The following is a 24,419-nucleotide window of genomic DNA, read 5'->3' as shown; positions in this document are numbered from 1 at the left end:
CATTTAGTGTAAGTCCTGGCGATCTTAGTAGTTCTTACAGATACACTCAACTCTTCCTGTTTAACATGTCATTACCTGAAAAGTGCAAGGTGTTTTAAAGCATTCTCTTTTGTAAAGGACATTTACAGTGTTGTGCAGCCACTCCCCCATCTGTTTCCAGAACTTATTCATCATCCCAAATGGAAACGCATTCTTGTGGGGACCTCTCCTGCATGTCTTCTCAGCTGCTTCTCGCTCTGTTTCTAGTGTTTATGAACTGGAAGGGTCAGCTCTTTAAGACGGTATGTTGCTCTGCTTTCTGTCCAGATGCTGCAATTTCAGTCCACTTTTCTCATGCTGATAAGTAAAGAAAAATGTCCTACCCGTAATAACCCACAGTATAGTTGAAGACAATGAAGTCCCTCAATAGCCGTTTACTTCTCAGTGAAACAATTCAACTCTTTTAACCTTTCCTTGTTCCCTCAATCTTTTTTGTTAACTTTTCATTATCTCCTTAAGATTCTCAACAGCCTCTTTAAAATAGTACAAACAGGACATGGTACTGTAATAAAAAGTCAGTCAATTCTGAATATGGTGGGAGAATTGTCCCTCAGTTCTCTAAGATTCTGTCAGCCCTTCTGTTGTGGTAGGTACCATGCATGGCACCCCTTGGTGATGGATTTGACATTAGTGGCAGAGAGAGCAGGAGCTGGAGATGACTCAGTTCTGAGGCAGGTGACTGCTGCTTGCCCCAGGGATAGGGAGTCCAGGAGGTTGACTCAGTTTACCAGCTTGGAAACACATGAGGTCATAGGTCTTTTACTATCGAAAGGCGGCTTGAGCTCTAAACATGTGGATTAATAGGAAATCTGGTTTGTCCATATAAGGGTCATTCCACCCCTTGATTGTTAGTGAACCCCAGAAGTGTACAGTCCAGAGGGTCAGTTCCTACTGATAATAATAGTAGCTACTACCACTAACAGAATAGTTCTGGATTACTGCTTCGTCGTCAACTTTGTTCAACGCAGCTACATTCTGAATTGCCTGCTTATTATCTAAATTTTCTTTGCTGAAACTAGGCTCATTATATCCTCACTCCCTGCCAACCTTTTTCTCTAATTCTCTGGTATTAGTTTCCAGCAGTTTCCCAAGCTAGAGACCTTGCGTTATCTCTAATTGATTGTTCTCCTTTGCCACCCCACAAACAGTCCACCACCATGTATGTTTGGTGAAACTTCTTAAGTGTTTGCCACCCCCGACAACCTGGTGCAGACTGTCCACTCCCTCACCCAGCCTTTGGCAGGAACATTCTAGCTGGTTTTCTCTCCCCACCCTGTTTTCACCACAGTTTTGCCAGAATTTTTTTTCTAAAGGATAGATCTGATTATTTACTGTCCTTATATTGAAAGATAATGAATGTAAAATTACCCAGAGTAATAACCCAGTATCTCCAGTGTAAAATTATTCTTCCTCACCTGGCACATGAGATCCTTAATGAGATGACCTTCCTATACATTTCAACTCCATCATCTGCCACCTAAACTCCCAGCGCCTTCAGGAGGAAGGGCAGAAGATGAAACAGCTCTGTGGCCTCAGCTCAAACAGTGAGCTTCCTCCCAAAACCAGAAGAGTGATGTTTTGGGGGCCACCCTCTCCAGCTCCCAGGGAATGGGAGATGAATGACTTTCATGCAGGGGGCTGCAGGGAAGGCTGGGTCCTCAGGAAAGCAGTCATCTGCCAATAACAGGGTGGTTTGCTCACTGCAGTTCTAGGGCACACAAGTAGGGTAGAGATAGGCTGGGAAAAGCCAGGACCATTTTTCGGAACAACCAATCAATATGAAGGGATTTGGGTAAAAGATATTGAGAGATTTGGAGGGTGGGTAGCTTTTTATTTATACCAGATGACCTTTTTATCTATGGGGCCTAGGAGGTACTTGATAAAGCTTTATTGAATACTTTATTTCTGATATTTTTAAAACTCCATTCTATTGATGCATTGTTTGTTTATAACCTTGTATTACATTGAAATATACTGGACTCATTCTGGTTTTCATAAGTCATTTCTTTCATTTTCTTAAGACAGGCTTATGGAATACCTACTGTACATCAACACTAGTTCATTTATAGGGCAAAGATATGATGACCGTTCTTCATGCGTCTTCACAATAAGAAGGCATACATAGATGGACATGCAATGTTAACACATAGCCTCTCACTATATCCTGTGCATTACCGTCTTTTTCTTTTACATCCTGGACCATAAATAATCGTATTCTGTGTAGTATGTCCTTCTCTCCTATCTAAGTTAAAGGAGATCTTGTATGGTAACATCTGTGTTGCAAGACTCTATGTATTATATAAATTCTTTATGTGAAATAAAGTGACCTAGGGGAGTGTTGAAATATAGTGGAAGGGTAGATAGAATTTAGCCTGCAGTCTTTTATAGACCTTGTTCAAGGAGTGTAGTTACTAAACTGTCAAAAGGATTTCAGTTAAGGTTGTTTTAATCTAAGGGAGCCACATAGCATGGATCCATTTTAGTAGGGTTTCTGCTTTTCCTATAAAGATTCAGCCTTTTGGAGTTGAGTGTAAGATAGGATTAGATAGAATGAGAAATGGGCACAGGTTTCCTTACAGAATCATCCTTCTTTAGACAGCCCATTGCTCCTGAGAGTGGCCTTCTCCTGACACACATGGAGAAAACACCAGTTGGAACTAATGTTCTAACTAGTTTTTAAAAATCAAAGAACTTGGGCTCCCTCAATTGAAAAGGAAAAAAACTTGGGCTCCACCAAGAGAACAGAATAAGCCTACTTTTTCTGAGAAGGTCACATGTGACATTTGGAGGTATCAGCTGCTCTGTTCATGTCTTCTAACTGTGGAGGACCTGCCTCCCTCCTGGACTGCTTCTGTGCCCAGGGAATGCAGAGCACAGGCTGGTTCTGACCTTCAGTTTATAATCCAGGAACCTGAGGTCTGAGAACAGTAGGTGACTCGTCTCGTAGCAAGCAGTAGGTTAGTACAGTGAGGAAGCGAGTCCAGGTCTTGGGAATACCAGCCCCTGCCTGTCTGCCTCACCACACTGGCATCTGTTGGCTGAGCCTCTGCCAGCTCACCTGCGCTCAGTACCTACTCCTTGCTATTTCGTGTCAGTTGACACAGCTTTTTTTCTCATCCCTGCTTTCAGTCTTCAGGTCTCATTTCTGACCCTCTGCTCCATCTGTCCCTCTCTGTGCTGAAGCCCCTCACCATCTGCAAATATAATCAGGCTCCAGAGCTGCTCCCCGCTTCTTTGGCTAGAAGAAGGATGGTTAGTTTAACCCCAGACCACTTGTTCGTGTCTAGCCGTCCTCTCGGGAATCCCAGGCTGCTTCCTCTAAAAGCCTTCCCCAATCAGCCCTTCTTCCACCTTCCCCACTATCTGCCCTTTCGTCTCATTGACTTCTGAAGCTTTTATTTCTGTCCTTTAAAATGTCCTCACAGGGTCAGTCAGGTCTGCCTTGGCCTTTGCTGTCCTTCTCAGCACCATTCCTACCCCCTTGGTCCCCTAGGGCCTGATTTGTTGTTGTGTTTTGTTTTGACTTTGGAAGAAATGTTTCCAAATGTAGGGGCAGCCCACCATGGACTCCTCTACACTCTTCACCTTCTTTCCTCAACTTTACCTGTAGCTTAGGATTTCTGCCCTGCACATGAAAATATAAAGTATCAAAACTTAAGTATTCATCCTGTAATTTTTGGAGGTATGAGTTCTAGAACCATGAAACTAAGGTCATGACAAAGCATATTTGCTCTTAGAAAGTTCCAGAATCCTTATGACTTCCTCCTGCCTTAAAGACAGTGCTTTATCAAAGAATACAATCTCCAGAACAGAGGTGGAACCTTTGGAAAGAGCATCCTTTTGCTGTGATGTGTCAGGGTTCATGTGGAGAAGTCCATTGGTACTGACTCAGGACTGCGGCTATGTGGCCTCCCTGGTGCAGCTCTTGCCAGGGAGCCAGGAGGGAGCCGAGTGGCAGCCACCAGCCAGTGAGGTCAGTGTGCTGCAGCCTCTGATGCATGTACTACTTCTCTGATCTAGAAGATGGAGTTAAAAAAACCCTCAGGAGAGAAGCTTCTTGCCCAAACTGTGCTGTTAACTAGCCAGGAAAGTATGTGTTTGGATGCTGAAACTAACACCACATTCACCTTTGGATTTATTTTTCAGAATAAATAAGAACTCCTTCTGGGAGCTCTTCCAGACACACCCTGTTCCATAGACATCATGGGGAGGTCGTAAATTTTGCTGGCTCCACATTATTTAAATCATGCTTAGTCATTTTTTCTCGTAAAACCTGGAATGTGATTTATTGTTTCTATACTGTAATATTCACAGGTGTTTCACATAAAAAGTTTTATTACAGATTAGAATATTTCTCCTCTCAGGCATATACCAACACATAACAATTATTATAAATTTGGAAATCTGTGTCATTTCTGTGTTCACCCATGTTAGATATTAGAGACAGAATTAATATTTTTATTACATTTAGAAAACTTGAAGATACTTCTTTCAAGACCATATATTAAAGTTTCCTTATATTCAATCATGTATTTTATATAATTAGCTAACTGTCGAACTAGACAACACAAAACACCTAGATTCATTGCATAGTTACCAATTCTACAGAGAAATCTGGCTTATACAATGTTAAGTGCATTAAAACATCATTATATTAAATATACTGTACTTATTTGCAGGAACTGTTTTACTTAATAGATACTTTGTCTGGGCCTGTTCTTTCTATCATAATTTAAATTTCAGGCATTTTAATAGAGTGACTGCATGAGCATGTATAACATAGCCTAGCGCAAGATCTATATTTTAAAACCCAGGTTAGAGGTGGACTGATGTTTAAATTGTTGTCTGTTGCACAACAATGTGAATATACTTAACTGTACACTTTGAATGGTTAAGATGGTCAATGTTACGTGTTTTATACCACAATTAAGAAAAAAGAAGTTGATGTAGGTGAGAGGGTTTCTCTTTTGCATAGAGTAACAAAGTGGAGGAGGCAGGGGATTTGGTCTGGGCAGATCCAGGCTGATGGAGGAACAGGCTGCAGGGACTGCCCTTCCCCTCTGGTGCTTGGGCAGCTGGATAGTTCCAGAGCATCTCCCCTGAGAGGTGGACCAGGAAAGACAAAACCCTCTTCCCCTGCCTGGGATACCTCTCTGCTCCTACACTGTCACTGCTGAAGGTAACACCTTCTCTGCCAGTGTCATACTGGAGAACATTCTCTGTTAAATGTGCTGCCCTGCCACTCAAAAAGCAAATAACCCTATTAAAAAATGGGCAGAGGATATGAAGAGATACTTCTCCAAAGAAGAAATTTGGGTGGCTAACAGGCACATGAAAAGATGCTCCACATCGTTAATTATCAGGGAAATGCAAATTAAAACCACAATGAGATATCACCTCACACCAGTTAGGATGGTCAACATAGAAAAAACTAGGAACAAATGCTGGCAAGGATGTGGAGAAAGAGGAACCCTCCTACACTGCTGGTGGGAATGTAAACTAGTTCAACCATTGTGGAAAGCAGTATGGAGGTTCCTCAAAAATCTCAAAATAGAAATACCATTTGACCCAGGAATTCCATTCCTAGGAATTTACCCAAAGAAAACAACTTCTCAGATTCAAAAAGACATATGCACCCCATGTTTATCACAGCACTATTTACAATAGCCAAGAAATGGAAGCAACTGAAGTGTCCATCAATAGATGAATGGATAAAGAAAATGTGGTACATATACACAATGGAATACTATTCAGCCATAAGAAAGAAACAAATCCTACCATTTGCAACAACATGGATGGAGCTAGAGGGTATTATGCTCAGTGAAATAAGTCAGGCAGAGAAAGACAAGTACCAAATGATTTCCCTCATCTGTGGAGTGTAACACAAAGCAAAACTAAAGGAACAAAACAGCAGCAGGCTCACAGACTCCAAGAAGGGACTAGCGGTTACCAAAGAGGAGGGGTGGGGTAGGGCGGGTGGGGAAGGAGGGAGAAGGGTATTGTGGGGTATCATGATTGGTGCACATGGTGTGTGTGGTGTCACGGGGAAGACAGTATAGCTCAGAGATGACAAGTAGGGATTCTGTGGCAGCTTACTACACTGATGGACAGTGACTGCAATGCAGTATGAGGGAGACATGATAAGGGTGAATGTAGTAACCACATTGTATTTTTCATGTGAAACCTTCATAAGAGTGTATATCAATGATACCTTAATGAAAAATAATAATGAGCTGCGCTCCCAACAGCCCATCTTCAGAAAGCTCCATGTCCCAGTCATTGTCACATATTCTTCCTGATACTTGCGCCTGATTGCCAGGTTGGTGAGCTGCCTTGGGGCCTTGATTTCCATCACAAGTGACTGACGTTTGCAGATTGAAGCAGGAAATTTGGGTCTTGTCTCATCCTTGGTCTTCAGCCTCAGCCTGTTTTCTTACAATACCCTCACTCAGAAAACATTCTCAAAGAGGGAATCTAAAGTGTTTTCCAGGTGAAACCCACATAAGGAACCTCTTTTATCATAAGAGAATTGTCCAGAAAGAGATTAAAATGAGATGTACCAGGAATATGATCTGTTTCTTCAGGCCATAGCCAGTTTAATTTGTATGGATTGCTTAAGTCTCTAGAGGTTGCATCTGGAATCAGTAACCTTTGCCATTTTCAAAGAAGGGGTGTTTTTTTTGGTTGTGGATTATTTTTCCTTTTGCTCATTTACAGTGATGTTTTTGGGCCTATTTCCATTAGGAGATGAAAGTATGGAAATCAAAAAACAAATTACAGGAATGAGAAGATTACTGAATGACAGCACTGGAAGGATATATCAGCGTGTTGGCAAGGAAGGAGAAAAATTAAAAGAAGAACCTCAGGATTTGGATTCAATCTGGCCTCAGCGTTTGAACTCCTCTGCTGAGGTCTCACAGAGCCTCCACCCTTCTTCATGTGGTGCATGGAATGAGCTTCCACCCCAAAGCGGACAGTTCTCAGGGCAGTATGGCACCCGCTCTAGAACCTTCCAGAGTCAGCCCCACACTGCTGGGAGTGCCAACGGTATGGACATTATCAGACATTCATCATCTCTCCTGGAGGGGTTGTCTGAATGTGTTCTATTTCTAAATATTCAGTATGCTCTTTGAGCTCAATACAGTAAACCCACCCTTACACCTGCCTTGGCTGAGTTATTTTAAAAGACAGGGAGGACACAGAGGGGGAAAAAAGCATAATTGAGAAGCAAGAAAGCCAGGGGAGGGGGAGTTCTATATTCGCAGTGATGATTTCTTAAGCCCTGTAAGAATTTATATCTATCATTTGCCTATGTAAAGACATTATTGTCACAAAAGATTGACCATTAAGACAGAGAGATCTCCCCTTTGTCATTAAAAGAAGCTTTCTGGTCATATTTCGTATTACTAATACAGCTTCTTGCTTACTCCTGAACTTTTGCCAATTGTTGGAAGAGTCCCTGCTAGATGGAGGGCTGATAATCCCACATCCCAGTGAGACCCTGTTTAAACTTACACTCCAGCTACTGGATCAAATGATCATACTTTATAACTTATTTCATTAGGGTTGAAATGATTACTTAAAGTAAAATTTCCTTAAATTCCTAATTGTTCAGAAAAAAATCAAATGGCAATTTTTTTTCTAAGCTTAAGGAAAAAATTGATAGTTTTCCACCTAGTGACATGGGGTATTACTTGTTCTATAAATTATGCATAGGTGTATAGATCTATAATTTTCAAAAAAGAGAACAAGAAAAAAGTAAGAATGCATTTTCTTTTCCTTTAAAGTTAAGGAATCTTTTCCCAGAACTGTTTTGATTTATTTTTTAAAACACAATTTGCAGTAACCAGTTCAGAGGCATGAAAGCTATCCTGCGCCATTGCTGATGAGATAGCGAGGACCCCAGGAGGTGTATGGGTGTCTTCTCTTTCTCTCAATATTACATAAGCCACTATCAGATTCACATACTGGCATGCTTCCAGGCTAGAGGGAGATGGCTCTTTAAAAGACTCCACCATACAAAGAAAAAGTCAGTTCTCTTTAAAATTAGAAAATGATTTATAACAAGCTGGAAAGGGTTGGTTTTGTCCTCTAAAAATGATAGAGATAGTACTTAGAATGATGACTAGGAATATTCTATAATGCCCTCCTCAATCTATTGCCACAGAAAAAGTGATCAGATAAATAGGATACCCTTAGAGTATATGAAGTTAGTGAACCCCACATCAGTAAGTTTTGGGTAAACAGTGTTCTGTTTTCCACTGCGTGACAAGAATACAAACATAAATTCCTCCGTTTTCATTTGAAAATAGTGCTTTTTGTGTTTGTTTTCATAGTTTCAATAGAAATTCATTTCATTATATATAACTGTGCCTACTTTGGTATTTCATTGAATTGTTTGCAATTTTAAAGTTGTAACATTTCAGTTTGCTGCAACTTTGAATGTAAATAATTATGCTACTCCAAACATTCGGTTATCTTTTAAGTACTTCATGGTTTTGCTGTGGTGGATTTTTCTAGAATATTTACAAATAACGCATATTGTAGGATTTAAATTACACTTAACATATAATAAAACATATAAATAGACCACCGCCTTAGAACTTAACCTCGTCCATCTATGGAAATCATTCCTGATAACAGTGTCTTTCAAGATCCGCTCTGTGGTGGCAGAGTGGGATACCAATGCCAGTGGGAATGCCACCAAAAGAGCGATTTTCCAAATGTTCCATTAGATTCCAAGGACAATAGGAAGATACCTGTTTACTTACAAGGGAAACAGAAGAGGACAGTTTCATTAAGGAAAAGATAGTAAATTCAAACAGAGAAAGAGACTGAAGTGAGGGATAATGTAAAATTGGGAATGGAAAAAAAGCTCCTTTATTAAGTTGGAGAAGTGCCAGCACACCCACACCCTTGAACCCGCCAAGCTGAAAGACATCCTCCCGTGCCCGATTCCCCCTTTGTTTTCTCCACCCCAAAAACACCACAGTGTTGGCAGCTCTTATTTTTGAAATAACATGCTTAACATTAAAGCTATTTTTTAATACTTTGACACAGTTAAAGCTTACTATAAAATCTTATAGGCAGCCACCAGTTTTTTTGTGCAAAATAGTATGAGTGTGTTTCTAGTGAATTTTTATGGTTTTGCTATCTGAGATGAACCAGTGTGCAGCAGGCAGGCCTGCTGCAAACATGCATTGTGTGTGCAGACTCCTGAAGGCCCCACCACCCTGTGGAGCAGCATGCACCTCACAGTATAGAAGTCTGGATGATTAGATAAAGTCAGACCCCAAAATTTAAGTTGTGAAAATTAATGGTTACATTTTCTTCAGGAACAGCTTAATAATAACTACACATGCTTCAAAATGCTGTCAAGATACCTTGTTTATTTTCCCCTCTTTATAATTTTGTTGTTGTTCGTAGTATGTCATTCTTTTCTTTCATGCTTAGGAGAAATTCCAGTTGTGAATTCGTCAGTTGGATCCAACTGCTGTACTTGTAACTGCCAGTCAACATTGCAGGCCATTCTCCAAGAACTAAAGACCATGCGGAAACTAATGCAAATTCAAGCAGGTACCAAGATCAGGCCTTGGACTGAGTTCTCTGATTTTTCATGTATATCTGACATTGTCAGTTGGGGTGGTTATTGAGCTTTTATTATTTAGCTTTTCCTGTCTTGCTGTGAAGTATCCATTTTCTCAGCTTTTTCTATAATACATTTTTCTATTAGTTAATCCAATAATTTTTTATTGCTAATACTATTCACATATTTATGCACATGTGCTCCCTATACTTCACCCCCAGTCTCCTAGTACTCCACAAATGTCAGTGAATCAAGTTTTGAAACAATTATACTTGAAGGTGGTCAGAATCCTTCAGCTCATTTTCCTAATGTGAATGGACATAGAGGTTCACATCAGGAAGGAAAATGAGGAGACTCATCTTACTTCCTGAGGTGCTTGATCTGGGGGCTCTGTGTAGCTCAACGACCCCAACTCCTGTCTCTTTTGTGGCTCGAAGTGACAATAAGGAAGCCGTGCATCTTTGTGTATATGGAGGAGCCCTTAGGAACTACAGGCCCCGCTGGTGAAAATATTCAAGAGAGGGCAGACAAGAAATGGCCCGTAGGCTCTGCCTCTGGCCTTTCTCCCTCATAGTCAGGATGCAGGAGCTCAGACACCTCCTGTTTTGTTTTATTTACACGACACCGTTTTTGTTCTCACTCCTGTTACACAAGTTGAAGAACAGAAGCCCAATGAGTTTGCAGTTCAGGGTCAGAGTCCCCATTTCTCCTCTTAGAGCTGGTGACACCTCTCAGCCTTAGACCTGTCATCTGTGACTACAGTATTAATATCTAACTCACAGGGTTGTCTTCAAGATAGAAAGAAATAGTAACATAAATGAACTCTGTAGAGCATGATATGTGAGTAAGCTACGTCATTAGTGTTGTTATAAAGACCCTGGGGCATTTCATACAGGTCTGGAAGTCCGGGTCTTCATTAGAGTGACCATATTATCTAATCTCCACAATTAGCAAGGGGGAAAAAAATGGAACTTTTTTTTGTCACAGGTACAGAAAATAGCAAATTGTTTGGTTAAGCCCCTCCTCTTGTTAGGGAAAACTGCTCCTTGAGCAGGAAAATAGCACAGTCTTTTCTGACTAGCATTCCCATCCTTTCATTGGGCAGGTATTCAGGAAGGTCATCATTCAGAAATTATACTAGCTGCCATTTAGTGAATTCTAGTAAAATTTTAATATTCAGTGATGTGGTTTTGATATAAAAAGCTTAATACTTAGACACATCAGTCACCCAAGAGCACATGATAGTAAGGTGAGCAAAAGGCTGTCTGAAAGGCAGTATCTAATTTTATGCACTGAATTTGGTTTTATCTGAGAAAAAAGTAAGCATTTTGGTCAGCCCAGTAAGCTTTTAACTCACCCTGTTCCACCACAATAATCTGTGTTCTTATTAACCTGGCAAAAGTTAGCATCTCCTAAATAAAGAGCTCAGAAAGAAAGGTTACTTCATTATGTACAGACTCTCTTCTGAGAGGAACAATTTGTTAGCAGTTAAGAAAATATGCATATGAAATTGTAATGATTTATTTTGTTACCTAAGCTCCTTACTACTGAAATGGCAAACTACAAATTGCAACCATTTAAATGTCTGACTGAAGCCTTTATAGAATCTATTAAGTAAATGCCACTTTGTCACCATGTTTTCTGAACCTTTGCAGATTAGGGCGGTAAATGATTCCAAAGCTGTAGGATAGCAGAAAGGGTAAACTGAATAAATTATTCCTCTTTAATTTTCTTAAACTTAAGAATTTGTTGTGTGGATAGATTTACTTAAGATTTATTGCCTATAAAACTATATTTAAGTTATATTTAGAAAGTTTCACCTTTGCTTTAGGGAGAAGACAGGGAATAAGATCAAGTGATAAGATTTGGATGCAAGAGACTAGGGCTATGTCTAGACTTGCAAAGGGAGAAGAAATACCCAGATAGTCTCTGTGCTCTTTAAAACAAAAACATTTTCACATTAAACTTAAGAGTCATGTGGCTTGGAGGGGCTTGAGTCCTAGACTCATGGTAATTGCTTCCATTGTCCATTTCACTGTAGGGATGGAGACCTCCCCTGGGGTGAAAACTCACATTGGTCAGAGAAAAGTTCTCCACTTCAGCTTACATATTGGAAATTACTTGAGGGACTTAAAAAAAAAAACACATAATGCCTGATGCCACCCTGGAAATTCCAGTGCAGTTAAGTCTGGGGTAATTCTGGGCCACTGACAGTTTTTAAAGCTCCAGGGTGATTCTAAAGTGCAGCCTAGACTGAGAACCAGTGAGCTAGACTGATTACTGCACAGGTGGTTAAAAACCTTTCCAGTGCTCATATGCAGTGCAAGTAATTTGTTTCTAAGACTTACGTATAAATTTCCTTCCAGTCTGGAAATGCAGATAGCAACATCATAGTATAACTGTTCTTATATGCAGACCAGTAGGAAATGATCTATATTTATGTGCATTGAAAGATCTTTAGTTTTCATTTGACTTATATTTATAGGTGTACTTCTGTAAAAAAGCAGGCATGTCCTATGGCCATATTTAGCAAGCTTTATTAAAATACATGAAGACTTAAGACATAATGCCATATTTTCCTATTAAACTTTACATTACTTCTCAGAGTGCACCAGTGAAACCTTTAATACTGTCCTTAGTTTCTCTATGTATTCAGTACAAGTGCCTAGTTTAATCTTTGGAACTCAAACCGTTTCTGGATTTTACTAACTCATTTGACTGGTACAGAACTATATTACTCCTAATTTTCAGCCACATGAAACCAAGGTACAGAGAAGCAGCCTGGGGGGAATCCGGTAGTGTAGCACTACGGACATAGTTGGTGCTTGGGGCAGGACTGGTTTGTGAGGAGCAGTAATCTGGCCTGATAAAGGACAAGCAGTTTTTGCCCACAAGCTTACAAGTCATTCCAGACTCATTCTTTTGATCAGTCTTGCCCAAATGATCATCATTGTATAGTTTTTGTCAATTTTGCCACCTGTAGATTGCTAGTAACTGATCAGTTTAACCTCAAGTGACAGTTGGAATATTCCTGAGGCTGGTTTACCAGAAGCATAGAGATCTACACCTCAGTTTAAGTTCTGGAGTTCTCGTTTATATGAAAGTGTCATATGACTTGTAAAATCATGCTCAGATATTTTCTGACAGCTCATAATCCTTTGCTTCCATTGAAGCTGGCAGTAGCACTGCCATGTGGTTATTCCCCAGTGCTGGGAGCAGTTTTCTTATGGGTGTTTTCGTGTAGAACTCTAGTGCCCCAGAGCCTCTTTTTGGTGACCTGTGTGAGATTGATTTTGGTCTGCTTCCTTGACAAAGCCCCACTTCAGTCTCAGTTTGTGGACCATCTAGACAGACGGGTGATAGGTTTTCCTAAGTCAGATACAAGTGACTGTACCATATTTTTCTTTATTGTTCACAGTTGGGACCCAAAACAGACAACAACCCCCAATTTCCCTTATATGCTCCCAGCGAACTGCTGTCTCACGCAAGAGAAATAAAAAGAAAAAAGTGCCCTCAAAGACTGCTGAACCTCTGACTGTGAAGCAGAAGCCTGGCATGTTAGAAGCAAAGATGACAGCAGTGACCTCTGAGCCGTCTGGTCTCCATACGGCTGAGCACACCTCCACTGTGGAAAACCGCGTCCTAGGATTTGGAATTGTTCTTGAATCACCTTCCTCAGATGTAAGTTGATAGATTCTGGCTGTTGAGGCTAATGTGATGTAACTTTCAGGAATTTTGTACTATTAATGTGCTTTCCCCTTAATTACTGCCGAAGAAAACTAGAGAAACTTGCAGAATATGTGGGGAAAAGGACAGGAAGACTACTACTAATTTCTTTGCCTAGAATTTTCTCTTCTGGAAAACCTTAGCCTTATTTATTTAAACGTGTTTCCATTCTTTATCTCTGAAAAAAAAGATTGGAATAAATAATACGCTTGCTAATTTCTTTACCATTTTAAATTTTGAAGTGGCCACTTTGAATTTCCTCAGTGTAGAGAGCTGAAAGAGCATAATTAAATCCTCCATAAATGGTCATAAATGAACAGAACCTTACAGATAAGGTCACACCTTTCTAGAAACACAAACTAATAATAAAAAAGGAGCAGTAGTGCTAATTCTATTTTATAGATGTAAGCTACACTGCTAATTAGGTTGCCATGCAATGCCGTTTACTCTGTGTAATAATAGGTTAACACTCTACAGAGGTTTTTCTATTTTAATATCATAGCTAGAAAGTTGTTGCAATCCAAAATGTTGGATGACATCTTTATCCATTTGACTTGCTATTCTATATTCACATGACCATGAATGAATTTCTTTAATAATGTGCTGAGACCTGCACATTCTGCAATATCTTTATCTAAGTACAATGATGTTGTGAACCCCAACTTGTTAGGAGAGTTCTTAAAATAAATAAGAATGAGTGATCTATTATTATCAGATTGCATAGGATGAGAATCCTGCTGAGAACTCCCACAGGCCTATATGGGATTGGAGTTTGGCCCTACCTTTTAAACTTTACATAAGAAATAAATTGCTATTTTTAAAAAGCGTTCCCTTTCAAATTGCAGAAAGACAATTTGCTAATCTGTATCTACATTGCATCTCTAATAAAGGGGGACAACAAAATAATCATCATGGGACATTTTTAGACTAGAAGATCATTTGAACTTTACATCTTTGGTGTTAAAGGGATTTTTATTTTTGTTTTTTATCTATGAACACATGCTACAATTGTTCAGAAGTTCTTCCAGACTAAAAACTTATTTTAAAAAAAATCATTAATGATGATAATGTTCTGCCCTGGGCCACTCAGCTCATGTGATTATATCACATTGTCACTGCAACTAAGGCCCTGTCATTGCAACTCAGATCACATATTTGTCAACAGAGGTAAATTATCCCACAACACAAAGTACAATCTTAAGCAGTTTTCATAATCATTTAATATTTTTCTTGCATTTTTCTAAGCTTTCTTTTTTGATAGGCAATAATATACCAAAAGCAATCATTTACATTATATAATGTAAACTGAACTTTCTCCTTTTTTCACTTTTAAGCTCTAAATTTACTTCAAAGATAAATTGAGGAAGATCTGACAAAGGCCTTAATGTACATTAGTGAATTAGAATAGGACTTATCTTTAGCAGTATCAGTATTATAATTTTATTTATATACCAAGTAAAAATAATTTGCTTTTTATTTTATGATTATTTTTGCTAAAAAAGGCTATTCAATTTAATAAAGTACATTAAGAATTGTCTATAAAAACTCAAGTACTGATTATCTTTTTATTAAATTATAACATGCTTCTAAAGAAAAGCAAAAAATATGTATAGATATATTTACATTTTTTATGTACATATATGTACATATATTATATACCAGCTGATATATCGTTGACTATGTTCAATGGAAACTAGCTGCACCTAGAGGGCCATACAGTGAGTCCCATCACTGGGCAGTTAAGTTTTGTCCGCAGATGGTGCTCACTGGCATTGACGAGGCTAGCCTGGCCTGATCCTCAGTGTGGGTGGGGGATTGCCTCCCTTAGGTGATGGGACCATCGATACAACAGCATCCAAATTTAGGTCCCTTTCTGTCTTTCACTATTTCTTAGCCCTGAGCCTTTTAAAATGTGGTGGAAGTCCACAGGAGCAAACAGAAAATATAGTCTTTTAGGAACTATTCTATAAAACAGATTGGAGAAAATATAATTAGATATACATCATTGAAGAGGATGGGAATTGTGTATTTGAAGATGGGCACTGGAAAGTGTCCAGCATTGGCTGGATTGGGTCAAAGCTGTGGGACTGGGCAAGCAGTCCAGTGTTGCTAGAACAGTGTCTGGCCGACACTGGTGGCAGCTGATGTTATTAACAGTAAGATGGGGCCAAATAGTGAGAGCCTGAATGTCACACTGGGGCTCCTGGCCTTTATCTTGTGGGCACTAGGGAGCCAGTGCAAATTTCAAGTAAAGGAATAGTCAGACCTCTGTTTAAGAATGGAAACTGGAATGGCATTGTGAATGATAAGTAGATGGGAAGAAGATAGTAGAGACAAAGAGACCAAGAGGAAGATAGTTAGAGTCAAGCAGGCAAGAGACTGGGAGGGTCTACACCAGCAGTAAGCCTGAAGAGAAAGAGAAAGGGGACATTTTTGGTGATATCCACACAGAGGGCTGTGAAAGTAACCCCCAAATTTCTCTTCTGGAAGACTAAGTTGTTACTAGCTGTCAAGTGAAATAGTAAAAGCAAAGCAGAAGTAGGCTTTCGGTTCTGGATGCAACTACAATTAAGTTCAGTATTCTCAAAATGTTCATTAGCCTTTGGAGCACAAGAGAAAGATTAAAGCTAAAAGCAATGAAAGAAAAAGGACACATAAAACTTACACTTTATTGCTTTTTTGAATGTAAAAAATTTGCTATAAATTAAAAAAAAAACACAGTGTGTTAAGTTCTTTCTTTATGCTATGACTTTTAGTGTCACCCAAATACAAATTGGTATGCCCATGCACAAGCACAAAAATAAAGACCCTCTGGGGTTGTAGATTCTGGCAGGTAGACCACCAATCATCTGATTAATAATGGTTATTCCCCAATTTGGAAAAACATTGAACTCTAAACAAAACCATCTACAGTGTCTACACCTCAGAGTGTTGTAAACACAAAATGATAAAGAGCCTATGGGAGAATTCCACTGTAGCATCTGGCACATAAAAGGTACTCAATAAATATTATTTTGTCTGCAAATGATGAAACATCTGCATTTGCATTAAGCATAGTATACAAAATAAACTTTCAAAACTTTGGGTCTAGGACAGCTTTAATTAGAGCCCTCTCCTCAGTTTAACTCCCACTTTCTTGTTCTTTCCTTGTTATCCCTCTCTGTACCCCCAGCCCTGAGGCTCCAACATAATTTGAGCAATACTCTTTTATTTATTCATTTATTTTTACAATTTTTAAATTAAGGTATTATTGATATACACTCTTATGAAGGTTTCACATGAAAAACAATGTGGTTATTACATTCACCCATATTACCAAGACCCTGTATACCCCGCAGTCACTGTCCATCAGTGTAGTAAGATGCCACAGTCACTACTTGTCTTCTCTGTGCTACACTGTCTTCCCCATGATCCCCCACACCATGTGTGCTAATCATAATACCCCTCAATTGCCTTCTCCCTCCCTCCTCAACTGCGTTCCCTACCCCTCCCCTTTGGTAACCACTAGTCCCTTCTTGGAGTCTGTGAGTCTCCTGCTGTTTTGTTCCTTTAGTTTTCCTTTGCTGTTACACTCCACAAATGAGGGAAATCATTTAGTACTTGTCTTTCTCTGCTTGCATTATTTCACTGATCATAATACCCTCTAGCTCCATCCATGTTGTTGCAAATGGTAGGATTTCTTTCTTTCTTATGGCTGCATAGTGTATATGTACCACATCTTTTCTATCTATTCATCTACTGATGGACACTTCGGTCACTTCCATATCTTGGCTATTGTAAATAGTGCTACAATAAACATAGGGGTGAATATGTCTTTTTGAATCTGAGAACTTGTATTCTTTGGGTAAATTCCTAGGAGTGGAATTCCGGAAATGGTATTTCTATTTTTAGTGTTTTGAGGAACCTCCATATTGCTTTCCACAATGGTTGAACTAGCTTACATTCCCACCAGCAGTGCAGGAGGGTTCCCCTTTCTCCACATCCTCACCAGCATTTGTTTTTCTTAGTCTTTTCGATGCTGGCCATCCTAACTGCTGTGAGGTGATATCTCATTGTGGTTTTAATTTGCATTTCCCTGATAATTAGCAATGTGGGGCATCTTTTCATGTGCCTGTTGGCCATCTGAATTTCTTCTTTGGAGAACTGTCAGTTCATATCCTCTGCCCATTTTTTATTCGGGTTACTTGCTTTTTGATTGTTGAGGCATGTGAGTTCTTTATATATTTTGGATGTTAACCCCTTGTGGATATGTCATTTACAAATATATTCTCCCATACTGTACGATGCCTTTTTGTTCTGCTGATGGTGTCCTTTGCTGTACAGAAGCTTTTTAGTTTGATACAGTCCCACTTTGTTCATTTTTGCTTTTGTTTCCCTTGTCCGAGGACATGCGTTCAGGGAAAATGTTGGCCATGTTGATATTTAGGAGATTTTTGTCTATGTTGTCTTATAAGAGTTTTATGGTTTCATGACTTACATTCAGATGTTTGATCCATGTCTAGTCTACTTTTGTGTATGGGGTTAGACAATAATCCAGTTTCATTCTCTTGCATGTAGCTGTCCAGTTTTGCCAACACCAGTTGTTGAAGAGGCTGTCATTTCCCCATTGTATGTTCATGGCTCCTTTATCATATATTAATTGACCACATATGTGTGGATTTATATCTGGGCTCTTTAGTCTGTTCCATTGGTCTATGTGTCTGTTCTTGTGCCAGTACTAAATTGTTTTGCTTACTGTGACTTTGTAGTAGAGCTTGAAGTCAAGGAGCATAATGCCCCCAGCTTTATTCTTCATTCTAAGGATTGCCTTGGCTATTCGGATTCTTCTGTGATTTCATAGGAATTTTAGAACTATTTTCTCTAGTTCATTGAAGAATGCTGTTGGTATTTTGATAGGGATTGCATTGAATCTGTAGATTACTTTAGGCAGGATGGCCATTTTGACAATATTAATTCTTCCTATCCATGAGCACAGGCAGTATTTCCATTTATTGGCACCTTCTTTCATTTCTCTCATGAGTGTCTTGTAGTTTTCAGGGTATAGGTCTTTTACTTCCTTGGTTAGGTCTATCCCTAGGTGTTTTATTCTTTTTGATACAATTGTGAATGGAATCGTTTTTGAGATTTCTGCTACTTAATCATTAGTGTATAGGAATGCAACAGAATTCTGTATATTAATTTTGTATCATGCAACTTTGCTGAATTCAGATATTAGTTCTAGTAGTTTTGGAGTAGATTATTTAGGGTTTTTTATGTACAGTATCATGTCCTCTGCAAACAGTGACAATTTAACTTGTTCCTTGCTGATCTGGATGCCTTTTATTTCTTTGTTTTGTCTGATTGCCATGGCTAGGACCTCCAGAACTATGTTGAATAAAAGTGGGGAGAGTGGGCATCGTTGTCTTGTTCCCGATCTTAGAGGAAAAATCTTTCAGCTTCTCGCTGTTAAGTATGATGTTGGCTGTGGGTTTGTCATACATGGATGGCCTTTGTTATGTTGAGGTACTTGCCCTCTATGCCCATTTTCTTGAGAGGTTTCATCATGAATGGATGTTGAATTTTGTTGAATGCTTTTTCAGCATTTATGGAGATGATCATGTGATTTTTGTCCTTTTTGTTGGTGTGGTGTTGATGGGTTTTTGAATATTGTACCATCCTTGCATCCATGGAATAAATCTTACTTGATCATGATGGATGATCTTTTTGATATATTTTTGAATTGGGTTTGCTAATATTTTGTTGAGTATTTTTACATCTATGTTCATCAGGAATATTGGTCTATAATTTTCTTTTTCTGTGTTGTCTTGGCCTGGTTTTGATATTAGAGTGATGTTGGTCTCATAGAATGAGATTGGAAGTATTCCCTCCTCTTCTGTGTTTTGGAAAACTAAGGAGTTGGGTATTAGGTCTTCACTAAATGTTTGATAAAATTCAGCGGTGGAGCCATCTGGTCCAGGAATTTTGTTCTTAGGTAGTTTTTTCATTACCAATTCAATTTCGTTGCTGGTAATTGGCCTGTTCAGATTTTCTGTTTCTTTCTGGTCAGCCTTAGGAGGTTGCATTTTTCTAGAATGTTGTCCATTTCTTCTAGGTGATCAAATTTGTTGGCATATAACTTTCATAGTATTCTCTAATAATTCTTTGTATTTCTATGGTGTCCGTAGTGATTTTTCCTTTCTCAATTGTAATTCTATTTATGTGTATAGACTCTTTTTTTCTTGATAAGTCTGGCAAGGGGTTTATCTATTTTGTTTGTTTTCTCAAGGAATCAGCTCCCGCTTTCATTGATTTATTCTTCTTGATTTTATTTATTTATGCTCTGATCTTTGTTATGTCCCTCCTTCTACTGACTTTGAGCCTCATTTTGTTCTTCTTTTTCCAGTTTCATTAATTGTGAGTTTAGACTGTTCATATGGGATTGTTCTTCTTCCCTGAGGTAGGCCTATATTGTAATATACTTCCCTCTTAGCACACCTTCACTGCGTCCCACAGATTTTGTGGTGTTGAATTATTGTTGTCATCTGTCTCCATATATTGCTTGATCTCTGTTTTTATTTGGTCATTGATCCACTGGTTATTTAGGAGCATACTGTGAATCCTCCATGTGTTTGTAGGCTTTTCTGTTTTCTTTGCATCATTTATTTCTAGTTTCATACCTTTGTGGTCTGAGAAACTGGTTGGTACAATTTCAATCTTTTTTAATTTACTGAGGTTCATTTTGTGGTTTAGTATATGATCTATTCTTAAAAATGTTCCATGTGCACTTGAGAAGAATGTATATCCTGCTGCTTTTTGGTGGAGTGTTCTTTAGATGTCTGTTAAGTCCATTGGTTCTAATGGTTTTTCAGTGCCTCTGTCTTCTTACTTATGTTGTATCTGGTTGATCTGTCCTTTGGAGTGAGTGGAATGTTGAAGTCTCCTAGAATGAATGCATTGCATTCTATTTCCCCCTTTAATTATGTTAGTATTTGTTTCACATGTCAGTGCTCCTGTTTTGCGGGCATAGATATTTATAATGGTTATATCCTATTGTTGGACTGACCACTTTGTCATTATGTAATGTCCTTCTTTGTCTCTTGTGACTTTCTTTGTTTTGCAGTCTATTTTGTCTGATGTAAGTTCTGCAAATCCTTCTTTTTTCTCCCTATTAGTTGCATGAAATATCTTTTTCCATGCCTTCACTTTTAGTCTGTATGTGTCTTTGGGTTTGAAGTGAGTCTCTTGTAGGCAGCATATAGATGGGTCTTGTTTTTTAATCCATTCAGTGACTCTGTGTCTTTTGATTGGTGCATTCAGTCCATTTACATTTAGGGTGATTATCGATAGGTGTGTACTTGTTGCCATTGCAGGCTTTGGGTTCATGGTTACCAAAGGTTGAAGGATAACTTCCTTACTATCTAACAGTCTAAGTTAACTCACTCAGTATGCTATTGCAAACACAATCTAAAGGTTCTTTTTTTTCCTCCTTTTTCTTCCTTCTCCATTCTTTATATATTATGTATCATATTCTGTAGTCTTTCTCTATCCCTTGACTGACTTTGAGGGTAGTTGATTTAATTTTTGCATCTGCTTAGTAGTCAATTGTTCTACTTTCTTTATTGTAGTTTTATTTCCTCTGGTGACAGCTATTTAGTCTTAGGAACACTTCCATCTATAGCAGTCCTTCCAAAATATACTGTAGAGATGGTTTGTGCTAGGTAATTCTCTTAGCTTTTGCTTACTGTAAATTGTTTAATCTTTCCTTCAAATTTAAATGATAATCTTGCTGAGTAGAATATTCTTGGTTTGAGGACCTTCTGCTTCATTGCATTAAATATTTCATGCTACTCCCTTCTGGCCTGTAAGGTTTCTGTTGAGAAGTCTGATGATAGCCTGATGGGTTTTCCTTTGTATGTGATCTTTTTTCTCTCTCTGGCTGCTTTTGATAGTCTGTCCTTATCCTTGACCTTTGCCATTTTAATTATTATATTTCTTGGTATTTTCTTCCTTGGGTCCCTTGTGTTGGGAGATCTGTGCACCTCCATGGCCTGACAGACTATCTTCTTCCCCAGATTGTGGAAATTTTCCACAATCACCTCCTCAAAGACAATTTCTATCCCTTTTTCTCTCTCTTTTTCTGGTTCCCCTATAATAACGAATATTGTTCCACTTGGATTGGTGGCATAGTTCTCTCAATATTCTTTCATTCCTAGAGATCCTTTTTTCTCTCTGTGCCTCACTTCTTTGTATTCCTCTTCTCTAATTTCTATTGTATTTACTGTCTTCTCCACTCTATCTAATCTGCTTTTAAATTTCTCCATTGTATGTTTCATTTCTGATACTGTGTCCCATAAGGACTGAATCTCCATCCAGAATTCTTCCCTCAGTTTTTGTATATTTTTCTGTACCTCCATGAGCATGTTTATGGTTTTTATTTTGAAATCTCTTTCAGGAAGATTGATGGGTTCAGGTTCACTTGACCCTTTTTCTGGTGTTTGTGGGATTTCGGTTTGAACCAGGTTCCTTTGCTGTTTCATATTTGTATGTGGTGCCATCTAGTGCCCAGAAGCTCTACTGTCTGGAGCTGCTCAGCTCCTGGAGCAATGTCAGGGGTCACAGGGGAGCAGCACTGGTGCCTGGGGGGAGGAAAGAGCTGTTTCCTGCTTTCCAGCTGCTATGCTTGTCTCCAGTGCCAGAAGCAGTGGGCCGAGCACACAGGTGTAAACCTCTATGCTTTGCATTTGTAGCTGCCATAGGCAGGGCTTCCCTGTGGCTGGCCTGACTCCAGGGAAGAGGCTGTCAGTTTGCCAGTCAGTGCGGGCTGGCTGGGGAGAAAGGTACAGTAGGCTGTGCATCATGGGCAGGGGCCTTGGAGCTGCATAGCCAGCCGGGGGAATGGAGCCCCTGAAACTCCTGAAACTTCCCAAACTGTTTGACTGAGTGCACGTGTATAATTTTATCTACCTGCCCTTTCTTCTGAGCAGTAAGCTCTGTGCAGTCTCTGCCACTTTATCAGCCCTCTCGCTGTTAGGAAGTCTCTCTGACTGCCCACCTTTCTTTTGTCCTAGAGCAGCCGGATGTGGATCCCTGCTTTCCACAAGTGGCTGGAATCTCAGTTTCTCCAGGTATTCCACCTGTCTTACCTTTCCAACCCCTCTAATCTCCAGAGCACCATGCAGTGTAGGTTCTTACCCCCAGAGCAGATCTCCAGGGCTGGGTGTTCAGCAGTCTTAGGCCTCCACTCCCTCCCCACTTCATTTCTCTTCCTCCCACCCATGACCTGGGGTGGAGATAGGGCTTGGGTCCCACTGCATCACAGGTTTTGTATGCTACCCTGTTCGGTGAGGTCTGTTCTTTCTCCAGGTGTATGCAGTCTGGCACAGCCTTCTTTCCTGTTGCTCTTTCATAATTAGTTGTATTAATTTTATTTTCGTATTCTATGTGGTTTTGGGAGGAATCCTCTGTCTCACCTCTCATGCCACCATCTTTAATCCTAGAAAAATCTTGAGCAATCCTCTTTTATTTATTTATATGATTTTCCATCCCTTCTTATCAGGGGCAGAAACTATATGATGATAATATTTTTGTGGTATCCTGTTCTAAATAATTTATTGCATTTCATCCTTCCTCTTTGGAGTATTATCATCATCTTCATTTTATAGATGAGGAAGCGATGGCATAAAGGGTGTAAGTAGCCTGCTCAAGTTCATAGCCAGAAAGGTAGAACTGATTCTCAAACCCAGTCTATGGGTGCCTTTGTTCACTAAGTGAAAGACTAGGGTACTTGCTCTAGCACAGTACTTGTATGTGGTCAGTGCTTATAACTGTTCATGGGATATTGTTTATATGACAGAGACTAAAGGTTGGACTATAGCAATTCTGTTTACTTGGAAGGTCTGGGGGAGAACTTAATGATTAAGGGTGCAGCTCTGAGGTCAGGCTGCCTCGGCTAGAAGCTCAGCCATGTGACCCTGAGTAAGCCCACCTATCTTACCTCAGTTGTTCCTCCATAAAATGGGGAGGACAGTAGGGCTGACCTCATAGACTTCGCTGGCTGGAAAAGTTAAATGAAGTCATCTACATAAAACACTTACAGTAGTACCTGGAACATTTTAAGTACTCAACAAGTACTGATTGTTTTTTAAACTTTAGTAGTCCTAGCTAAGAACCTTTATAGGAACAAATATGAATATTTGTTAAATAAACTTATCTGTATGTATGAATGAATACACATGAACAAAGTATTCTTAAAAAGAGAATGGCCAGAAATGTTTCTCTTTTGGGGCAGGATTATTTGGCCCATTTTAAATGAGCACATTAAATAAAATTCAAACCTAAATTACACGGAAGCAGAAACCTAAAACCACATTTCAGATTTAAATACAATATTCTTTCTTCATGATTTTACAACCCAATACTATATCCTATATCCAGACAAGACAGTCCTGGATTTTTGCGGTCCCCATTTCCCTACTGAATTGGATATATTGTCTTTTGTTTTTACAGGGCAAGTGTACGTGGCCTACATTTGTTTTTGTTGTTGCTTGTTTCTTGGCTTAGGTGAAACAGTTTTTAAGAACACATTTATGATAATTTTTAATAGTAGAAAACCTTTTTCTATTTGTTTTAGTTACAGTGAATATTTTCCAGTAATCCTAGATTACTCAAATTAAAACGTCATCAGAAGATAAATCTATGAAAGGATATCCATCACTTAAGATAATTTTATTAATGTTTACTTTATATCATTCTTCTTAAAATAAATAATTTAAAATATATTGCTTCTTTCAACAGAAATAACTTCTGAATTCTGAATCATTTCCTTAACATTTTACCCCAATAAATAAAGTAATCCACTGGAAACTAGTAAAGTAAATCAAGCAAGCAAGCAAATTTTTAATTTATTCATTGACACACTGAAATTATGGCCAATATATGCTTGAGAGGTTAAGTTCTAGTGCACACTGCCTGGGTTCAAATCCTTGCTTCCTCACTTATTAGCTGGATAATCTTAAACAAGTGACCTAACCTCTCTAAGCCTTAGTTTTCACATCTGCAAATTGGGAATAATAACAGTAGCCATTTCATA

General features: G+C 39.0%; 1 protein-coding gene across 4 annotated transcripts in view; it reads left to right on the top strand.

The window, feature by feature from the left end:
- Nucleotides 1-24,419, top strand: part of BEND7 (BEN domain containing 7) — a 97,769-nt gene that overhangs the window by 26,560 nt on the left and 46,790 nt on the right. For all 4 annotated transcript variants that reach the window (XM_057498210.1, XM_057498209.1, XM_036908079.2 and 1 more), the window contains 3 exons: nt 6,784-7,086; nt 9,493-9,615; nt 13,044-13,306. In XM_057498210.1, the coding sequence (XP_057354193.1) occupies nt 6,784-7,086; nt 9,493-9,615; nt 13,044-13,306 (689 nt within the window). The remainder of the gene's footprint in view (nt 1-6,783; nt 7,087-9,492; nt 9,616-13,043; nt 13,307-24,419) is intronic.

Source organism: Manis pentadactyla, chromosome 3 (assembly GCF_030020395.1).
Source record: "Manis pentadactyla isolate mManPen7 chromosome 3, mManPen7.hap1, whole genome shotgun sequence".
NCBI classification, from domain to species: domain Eukaryota; kingdom Metazoa; phylum Chordata; class Mammalia; order Pholidota; family Manidae; genus Manis; species Manis pentadactyla.
The sequence above is the reverse complement of the archived record's forward strand: the minus strand, read 5'-3'. Positions and strand labels throughout refer to the sequence as shown.